The sequence below is a fragment of the Sceloporus undulatus genome, chromosome 5 (assembly GCF_019175285.1).
Source record: "Sceloporus undulatus isolate JIND9_A2432 ecotype Alabama chromosome 5, SceUnd_v1.1, whole genome shotgun sequence".
In the NCBI taxonomy this organism is placed as follows: domain Eukaryota; kingdom Metazoa; phylum Chordata; class Lepidosauria; order Squamata; family Phrynosomatidae; genus Sceloporus; species Sceloporus undulatus.
In genome coordinates, this window is record NC_056526.1 from 2985958 (window position 1) to 2996183 (window position 10226).

Genomic DNA, 10226 nt, shown 5'->3' on the forward strand with positions numbered 1-10226 from the left:
ACACCAGTTCCTCAAACCCCCAACCAACACAGTCAGTGGCCTGAGGGGTAACTTTTCCAACTGCTGGTCTCCAATGAGTTCCAGACACCAGCCTTAACAGGAGACAGTGGGTACGATGGGAAAGCCCTTCTGACAGGAGCACTGGAAGCCATTTTGGACAAGAAGGACCAACAGCCTGACAGGCTCCATGTGCAGCTGCTTCATCTTTTCAGAGGGAGATGCCTGCTGGCATCCGTCTGTCCTAACACAGGGCAGGAAATGTGCCTGTTCTGTCCACACAGAACCTTCTAGGCCTTGGCAACAACCTAACTAGGTCCCCAGGACAATTCGCCCATGGCCGGCCAAGAAGGCAGGGCTTTGGGCCAAGCTAAAAACAGAGCCACCGTCATTGGACAACGGAGGCTGAGAGACAGGGGGGGAAAGCTGCCCAGATTCCTGGCGGGCCAGACATCTGCCAGGCGCATACTTCTCTTCAGTCTCAGTGGGGCGCGTGAGGGGCAGACATGCAAGACAGACAGGCGCAGCTGAACAAAGGCACAGTTGCCATCAAGGGGAGGAGTAAGCCCCTCTTTTTAGCACAATCCAGCTCTGTTCCAACTTCCTGAGAGACTCACAGTCCAAAATTACAAAAAGGAGAGATCTGCCCACCATGCTCATCCCACATTGCCCAAAATCATGGCCATCCTCAGTTTTCTCACCTGCGGGGCACTTCTTGCCCGGCGTACTTGACGGAGACAGTGTACGGGCCGTCCGTGGCTGGTGTGTAGTTCACCATGTGAGTGCCGTCACCATTATCGCGGACCTCCACTGGCTCAGCAACCCCTAGGCAAGTGGGAATGAAGGAACCAAAAGGCATGAGAACACAAAGGAAGGGGCTCAAAGTTATCAGAACCAAAACGAATGGACCAAAAGTCATCAGACTCCAAAGAAAAAGACCCAAAGTCATCAGAAACAAAGGGAGTGCAATAAAACTTATCAGAATCAAAAGGAAGGGACCCAAAGTCACCAGAAACAAAAAGAAGTGACCCAAAATCATCAGAAACAAAAGCCATCAGAACCAAAGCAAATGAACCCAAAGCTACTAGAACCAAAAGGAAGGGGCCCAAATTCATCAGAATCAAACCAAATGGACCAAAATTTACCAGATCCCAAACGAAGGGACCCAAAGTCAGCAGAAGCAAAGGGCACAAGCTAAAGACCATCAGAATGGATGGGGGATCCTGGAACCAAATCCCAGGGGATACTGAGGTCCCACCATACACTGAAAATTTAAGATTGGATTCAAAACACCACAAGTTTGGAAATTCAGTGCATTTATAAAGATGAGACAAATCTTAATCATAGGTTATCTGTCTTAATATTAATAATCAGCCTGGTTCCAAAACCTAAGCATTTTAATCTGCTATTAACATTCCAATTGGCCCAATAAATAAATAAAATTTTGTCTGCAAATACGCAGAGCTGGAATGAACCCAGGAATTTCTAAGCTACCATGAACTTCCCATAAGATAAACAGCAATAGCAATAGCAAGTACATTTCCATACCACTTATCAGTGCACTTAAGCACTCCTTAAGTGGTTTACAATCTGTAAACCAATTAACCCCAACAAGCTGGCTACTCATTTTAGCAACCTATGAAAGGATGGAAGGCTGAGTGGACCCTGAAGCTCTGCAGGATTGACCTCACAACCTTGTGGCTTCTTTAAATAAAGAACTGTGATAATGGGTCCCTGTCTCATGAAGTCCCAGAATAACCAAAAAAAAGTAATCAAGAATCCACAACGGAGGTGTTTGCCTTCCCCACTCTCCAGAGATTTATACCTGTGGGTCCCAAGACCTTCACCTCCAGGGGGGCCAAGCCAGCCTTGCTGCAGTCCACAGTGAAGGTCTGGGGGACGCGGGCTCTTACACCGGCCCCCAGTCCGGGGCCTGAACACTTGACCTTGCTGGGATCCACCACATCCTTGACAGGAACGCGGAAAGGGCTCCCTGAAGCAGAAGAAAAGATGGCTGTGTTAGTGTCCCTGCCTATGAGATATCCAAGACTTCTCTGGATTGGGCTGCATGCACCTCTTTGTTGCTTGATTGCCACTGAAGCATGGAAATGTTTCCCTTTTTTGGGAAAAATGCTCCCAGAATCCCCAAATGCTGGCTTGGGGATTCTGGGGACAATTGTTCAAAAAAGGAACACTTCCAGCTTCTGAGATCAGACATGACATCCCAGTTCTTCTTCATACAATCCAGAGCTCTGAATGGGAAGATCTATCTCCCCTTCCACTACTACACAGCAGAGATGGGGAGGGGGGGGAATCCAAATATGGCACCAAGTACAGGAATAACTGCTGGACAAATTTCTCTACAGATCCAAAGACCTGATAAAACTTTGCCATCTTCTTCTCTTGGAACAGGCAGAACTCGGGCCAGCTTCTCCACCTACCAGGGATGGGGCGTCCCCCAAAGGTGATATTGACGTCATAGTCTCCGGGCGTGAAAGGGATGTACTCCACACTGCAGCTGCCATCTTTGTTATCCTTGCATGACATTTTGGCTTCAGATGGTCCTTCGATCGCCAGGCCAAGACCACCAGTCCCTGCTCCCCTGTGGATAAAGAAACCCCAAAATGTCATTTTCAAAGACAGCCCTTACCCTGTCATTTACTGCAGGAGCCAAAAATTCGCAGCATCCATGCCATTCAGAAGTGCAATAATTTAAGAAAACCACACATTATCATACTAAAACAAAGTGTCTACGGAATATGTTTGTTGTTGCTATTGTTAACCGCCCTTGAGTTGACCTAGACTCATGGTGACCCTGTGGATGAGACGTCTCCAAGATTCTGTCCTCCACTGTTCTGCTTAGGTCCTGCAAACTCATGGCCATCATATCTCTGATTGAGTCTAACCATCTGCATGCTCTCTTTCGCCTTTTCTATTTCCTTCCACCTTTCCTAGCATCATTGCCTTTTCTGTCGATTCATTTTTTCTCGTGATGTAGCCAAAGTATAACAGCTTCAATTTAACCATCTTGGCTTTCAGGGAAAGTTCAGGCTTGATCTGTTAAGGAGCCATTTGTTTGTCTTCTTGGCCATCCATGTTATCCTCAGCTGTCTTCTCCAGCACCACATCTCAAATTAATTAACTTTCTTCCTACATGCTGTGTCTTGCATTGTTAATGTTCCTTTTTCCTATCTTTATTCTTCCTAACTCTGAGTCCAAACCTGCTCTGCCTACAATATTTTGTGAATACAGGTTGAACAAATAGGGTGATTGACTGCAGCCTTGTCTGACCCCTTTGCCAACTGGAAACCATTTTGTTTCTCTGTATTCAGTTCTGACAGTCGTCTCTTGTCCTGAGTACAGGTTATGCATCAGGACAATCAAATGTAGTGGCATTCCTATTTTTTTGAGAGCATGTAGCTTGTTTTAATGTAAAAATGCTAAACTTCTCTTATCAGCACATAACCAGATTATTTGTGTCTTCTGTCAGTATCCAGGAGCTCAAAACTGGCTGCTGGAGCAACTGAAAGTCTTATCTGAATTGCTGTCCCTGAGTCTAGTTTAGGCCTAGGAGAAAGAAGAGGTGGGCTACCTGGTTTCCACAGTGAAGCGGTTCGATTTGTTCACCAGCCCTCCCTCGAGTCCTGGGCCATAAGCACGGACGCGGCTGGGGTCGCACCCTTCTGTGACACCCACCCGGAAGGGGCTCTTGGGCACAGGCACATCATCGTACGTCACTTCCACCAGATGCATGCCTAGGACAGGAGACAGACACAAAGAAGTTGGGTTTTAGTCACTTATTTATTGCTTATAAACTTGTCCGGTCCCTCCACATTCAATGGGGTTAGGGGCACCGGAACCCCCGTGAATGTGGAAAAACCACAAATAACAAAAACACTATGTTTTTACCTGAGAGAACACCTCTCTAGGAATCTCTAGGTCCTCCTGTGCAACTTTATGGTCAACATCTGCCAAGCATTGACCATAGAATTGCGCTGGAGGAGCTACAAATGCCTAGTGGAGTGTTCTTTCTAGAAATCTCTAGGTCCTTCAGTGAGACCTTTGGTTAACGTTGACCACAGGGAAGGAGAGAAAGCTACAAGGGAGAGAAAGATGGAAGTGGCACACAGTCACAAGAGTCTTACCGTCCTCAAAGGGTGTGTACTGGACACGGTAGGTGCCGTCCCCGTTGTCAGTGATGTATGTGTCCGTCTTGGCGCCCGAGGGATTGATGACACGCACCTTGATGTGGTTGCCACCCGTCTTGGTCAGAGAGCGAGCATCCACCGTGAACTCAGTGGTGACCTCACGCAGAACACCTGGGGAGACATTGGGGAGCACAGATGGTTAGCACAGACACCTAGAATTACAGGGAAAGCAGGATATAAGACCACTACCAACTATTTATGATGAGCAAGCTGGATGCACAACCAACACACTGTCAGAAACATTGTCTGCACTGGTCAGGAGACTAGGTGCAGTGATTCCCAAACTTTGGTCTTCCAGTTGTTTTGGATTTCCACTCCCAGAAGCCCCAGCCAGCTTGACCAACAGGAATTCTGGGAGCTGATGTGAAAAACATCTGGAAGACCAAAGTTTGGGAATCACTGCTCTAGGGGCAGTCCGCTGTACTGCCTAGTGCATCTGGCCCATTACAGGTCACTCACTTCTGAGGTCAAAATAAGGCACCGTGCAATGGCCGCATCCTTGACCACCTTGTTCTGACCTCAGAATGGGCAACTCTCAGCAGGAACTGATGTACTGGGTGGCCCATGTAGACAGTTGCCATGCCATGGAAATGGAGAGCTTCAGATCTTCCTGGAAGATTCAGAGCAACAGATAGGGTCTTTAAAATGCATTATAAGGCTGTAATCTCCCAGTTGTAGTTCAGAACTTGCCTGACATGGTCCGATCTGCCTGAACCAAAAACATGGTTTGGGATGTGTATTGTCCAAATGGGGTAAATGGGCCTTTTGACCCATGCAAACAAGGCTAGAGTCTGCCAGGTTGTTCAAAACAAAGATGTCTCTCAAGATTGTTATTCAAACTAAATATCTTTTGTATCCAATATCTTGAATCTACACAGAGATAAATAGAAGGGAACCATTCTCCATTTCCAATTTATACTCTCTCTGTCTCTCATCCCTTTATAATTCAGGCATGAGAATCACATGTTCCTCCATTTGTCATTGGACTGTAACGCTCAGCAGTCTTAGCCAGGGCAGCCAATAATGAGGAAGTCTGAAGTTGGAATCCAAGAAAATGTGTAGGACCACATGATTATCATCTAAAATCCCACCACAGGAAGGCAAGAAAACAGACCAGAAGATCTCCAGAACATACCCCGTGGTTCTACTCCAGGTCCAAAGACCTTGACATTGCTGGTGTCCACGGCCGGATCCACATTGACCCGTGCAGGGAACTTGGGCACAGCGTGTCCTCCATATTTAATGGTGATGGTATAGGTGCCGGGGAAGGAGGGGATGTAGGTGATGCTGTAGGTCCCATCGCTATTGTTCTGGATGAGCACCTCGGCCTTGACCCCCGAATCCGAGATGATCTCAATGGTGAGCTCGGCGTCACCTGCTTTGGAGCAGTCCACCATGAAAGTGGCCACCTCGCCCACCTTGCCATGCTCCAGCCCAGGTCCACTGGCTGTCACCTTGGAAGGGTCAAAGACAGGCTTGATGTCTGCCTTGAAGGGGGAACCAGGGATGTGAGCTTCAGCAAAGAGGATGTTGATGGCGTACTCCCCAGGCTCGGTGGGCAGATAGGAGACGGAGCATGAGCCATCTCCATTGTCCTGGCACTCGATCTTGGCTTCACAGGGTCCCTCCACAGTCAAACCTAGGCCACCAGTGCCAGCCCCTTTGGTGTCAATGGTGAAAGGTGCAGGCTTGCCCACAAAGCCTCCCTTCAGTCCTGGACCATAGGCACAGACCTAGAAGGAAAGCAGAATTGATGGAAGGAAGATGTCAAGGAAGATGGAAGTGGATCTAGTTCCCAGCTGGATCTCTGTAGGAATGACTCACACTAACAGATCCCCCTAGCAGATGGGTTCATGCACATCATCCTCCCCCAATCTGGCTGCCCTCCTGATGATCTGGGGCACAATCCCTATCATCCACAGCCAAGTCAACATTCTCACTCTTGCCACTTTCCACAGTCAAGAGAAACCTGCTTTATCTCGAGGCTGACTGTCAGGAGTTGCGTTATAATGCTTGCCTGCCCTATATTGCTTGCTTGCTGTTTACTGGTGTTAATGTGCTATTTTGGATTGTGGCCAGTGATGAGGCGTACAGTGGGGTGTAAATAGGTCAACAGTTGTTGCATTCTTTTAGCACTGAAGAGCAGAGGAAGAGGGAGCGAATCTTTCTCAAACAGCTCCAAGGTCATTTTCCTGGGAAACCCATTAATAGGTGTGGGAAGAAAGGACATGTATTCTGCATGATGATACCAAAATTGTACATTTTGGTTTAGGCATCTCTAAAATAGTATCATGAGCGAACAAACAGTGAATCCAGGAAAAAGAGCTGACAATTTGAAGGTCATGATTGTAAGATATAAGACACACAATTCAGAGTAGTCATAGGAAGTCATAGTAGAACAGGACTGAAGAGATTTGTTCACTTGAAAATTAATGGTCATAATAAGTATTTTAATTTCAGGAGTTAGAGGTATTTTTTGTGGTAAACACATGTAGTAAGACTCTTGAATCATAATAATGTATCAGATATGAAGTTTCTTTAAAATAAAGTATTATTTTAAAAAGGGACATATTGGGAACAAGTGAAAGAAATAATATTTTATGTAAATGACAAATGGGATTTTAGCCTGCCTAATTATGCTTTGTCAATGCGTGTTGTTTAGTTCTGACAATGGCAGTCTCTGGAGCTCTAGTTACTGAATAAAGGTTTTCTGAGTTTTCACTACTGAAGCCTGGTATAAGCGTTCGCTCAGTTGTGAGACTGACCCTTGGTCTGTCTAGTTTAATTCCAACTCTTCCAACTTACAGAGGTTTTCCAGGTTCTCAGGCCTAACTTTAGATACCAGGGATGGAGCCATGGCAGTTAAAGCAGTGTTAAACTGCATTCGTTCTGCAGTGCAGAATAAACCAAAGGAAGCAACTTTGACCTTCACATCAACCTACTGTGCTAGCTGCTTACCTTGGATGGGTCTGGAGGCATGACGGCGTCAACCGTGAAGGGGCTGCCCGGGACAGGGTGCCCATCATAAGTGATGTCCACTTTGTAGGGTCCCTCCTCAGGTGGCATGTACTTCACGGAGTGGAGGTCATTGCTGGTGCCCGTCTCCACTTTGCAGGGGATGGGGCGGCGGGAGGGAGAGCTGATCTTCACATCCACCTGCCCTTGACCCCCTGCACCCTTGGTGTTGATGGTAAATTCTTGATCGCGACCCACATCCACCTCTGCAGGAAAAATGGAAAGTGGATGAGGTAGGCATAGCCAGTCATGCAGAAACCTTTGTGAACAGCCACCATTTAACACTGGAAGATCTAAAGATGGTCATGCATGCACTGGTAACGTCAAGGCTGGACTTCTGAAATGTGCATTAGGCTACCTTAGTACCAAGTTCAGAAACTTGGGTAGCTCAAAACACGGCAGCCAAATTGATCATTGGCACATCTAGGAGTGAGCATTTACAAACCCTGCTCATACCCCTATCCCTCCATAGCCCTTGACTTCACTTACTGTTGTTGAGTCCTTGCACTTTGACCTTGCTGAGGTCAAGTGGTGGAGCCACATTCACAGGGAAGGGACTCTTCGGAATGGGGTCACCTCCATACGTCACTGTCACGGCCATATTACCCTAGTTTGCATGAGGAGAAAACAGATCAATATCAGACACATAAAGCGCATTAAGCATGTCCCTTTCCTGACACACAATATGGATCCTATGGGAAACAAAGATGGTTAGATTTGTCCCAAGTGATCCATGCAAGCCATTCTGAGCCAGTGGGTTGGTTTTTTTCCTGGTCGAAGGGGCAGGGAATATATATTGAGGAAGCGTTTAACTAAATGTGCAAGTTGAGGAAGCTTTTAACTAAATGAAGCTTTAAACTTGGGAGAATCTGTTGGATAACTAGCAAGGGAATTTGGTGAACAGAAAGAATAGTAACACAGTGTATTACTACCCAATCTCATCTGCCTTAACAGAATTAAATCTGGTAAGTGCTTGGATGAAAGACCACCAGGGAATACAAGGGAGCTTCAAGTGGGGCTAGGAAAGGACCCCTGCCTGAAACCTGGTAAAGGCAAGGCAGAGTTGATAGTACTCAGCCATATGAGCCAAGCGTCAGACTCAATGGTATGGTGTTGTGCTTCTTCTCCATCTCACCTGTTGCACAGCCGTGTACTTGACGGTGTATGAGTAGTCATGGTTGTCAATGATCTCAAAGTCACGCACAACCTCACCCTTGGTTGCTCCAGCAAAGTGGACGTCCAGCTTGGCTTTGCCAGCCCCCTTGGTGAAGACAGTGAAATGGGTGGGCTTGCCAACTTCCACACCTGGCAAGGAAAAGATCACAGTGAAGCAGAGCCTCTGAGCTCTCTGGTTTTATAGCATTACCCTTTCAAGGGGGCATTCATCCACCCTTCTCCGTGGAAGATACATCTTCCTAACACTATGAAGTAGGTTGAATATCCTGCTGACCCTTCTACCTCCCAGATTTTGGGTCTCTCTAAGACACTGAGTGTTTGGATCTGTAGAGAGAGACTTTGTGTGAAGGAAGTCCATGGACTTCCACTTCTCTCTGAGTTGTCTCTTACTGAATCCAAAAAAACCAACCCAGTATTTTTGGTGGCCTATTTCCCATCATTTCCTCTCTCTTTTTTTGGTTTGTCTCCGCTCACCTGTCCGGTTGAGTCCTGGCCCCTCAGCCTTTACTTTGCTGGCATCGTGAGAAGGATCCACCTTGATGTGGAAAGGGCTAATGGGGATCTCCTGAGGAGGCAAAGGAGAGGAAAAAATGAGTGAGTGTGGCCCTGTTGGTCACCTAACCTCTCACTCTTGCAAGGCAAATCCCCATTCTTTGGTCTGCAGCTGGAGGAACAAGAGAGGACATCCTCTATCTCCAAGCACTATTTCTAGTGCTTAATCCCCTGTCAATGGCCTCCCCATCTGGGAGAGGACAGGAAATCCTCTCTAGTTTTTAGTATGAACTTTAAAGGGAACTATCTGCTTTGAATTCCACCTTGGGAGAAAGGTGAGATATAAATTTAATCAATCAATCAATCATATCCAGGTTCTGCACCTGATCAGATTTAGTGGTCAGTATCTCTGATAGCTCTTTTAAAATCTGGACTAAAATGTAGAATGGATTCACTGCCCCACTGACATGGAAGCCTCCCACTCCCACTGGTTTACATGAGAAGTGTGAGGGCTTAAGGTTACTCATGTGCTGAGGAAACGATTCTCATCTCAAAGGTCTTTGTTGAAGAAAAGAGACTGTATTTCCAGCAGAGCTTGGATAAGTTAAATTTTCTGGATGAGGATTTCCTACTTTAGGGGGAACCTGTCATGTTGTTCATGTTGGCTAGAGAAGTCTGTGAGCTGTAGACCGAAAAGGTAGCATTTCCAAGCTCTGGTCTCCAGCACTCAACATTAGTGACCCACAAAGAAATTGCTCCCCTTTCTCCCCATCACCTCACATTTGATGCTGGACCAGTCACATCTTCCCACATACCTGGTTGGCAAAGAGCACCATGATGGTGTACCGTCCAGGGCCAGGTGGAGTGTATTTCACTGTGAAAGTGTCGTTGTCGTTCTTGATGATGTCAAAATCAATGTCAGCCTCCACTGGCCCTACCACGCCTGGCGCACACTTTATGCCAATGCTCACATCCCCTGAAAGGTAGACATGACAGTGCCCAATGAGTGGGATACTCCAGAGGTGGGAAGGATTGATTCTGCTCTACACACGGGGCAAGGGTTGTTGGAACTGAGTAGCAAAGGGACCCAATTCTACATAAGAGTACTTTAAGCTCCACTCCACTACCTTGCTGAAGGTCCATGACAATCAGTCACCTCTCCACAAATGTTAACCCCTGGAGGCTTTACCACCCCATTCAGTGCCTTAGGAAACCCAGGCAAGAACAGATGGATACCAAACAATAAGTGATAAGCTTTCTCCTCCTATTTTTAAGTCTGAATTTATAAACGTTCTTGTTTTCTAAAGTATTTGGAACTTTAATGTTGCTTTGTATATT

General features: G+C 46.7%; 1 protein-coding gene across 1 annotated transcript in view; it reads right to left on the bottom strand.

Moving 5' to 3' along the window:
* The window catches only part of FLNC (filamin C), an 88508-nt gene that overhangs the window by 29020 nt on the left and 49262 nt on the right, over positions 1-10226 (bottom strand). Inside the window, exons 11-21 of the mRNA XM_042467794.1 lie at positions 9704-9864; positions 8871-8961; positions 8356-8525; positions 7710-7827; positions 7164-7426; positions 5341-5938; positions 4143-4316; positions 3590-3752; positions 2439-2599; positions 1823-1990; positions 699-822 (exon numbers count right to left, since the gene is read on the bottom strand). Coding sequence (XP_042323728.1) covers positions 699-822; positions 1823-1990; positions 2439-2599; positions 3590-3752; positions 4143-4316; positions 5341-5938; positions 7164-7426; positions 7710-7827; positions 8356-8525; positions 8871-8961; positions 9704-9864 — 2191 coding nt within the window. The remainder of the gene's footprint in view (positions 1-698; positions 823-1822; positions 1991-2438; positions 2600-3589; positions 3753-4142; positions 4317-5340; positions 5939-7163; positions 7427-7709; positions 7828-8355; positions 8526-8870; positions 8962-9703; positions 9865-10226) is intronic.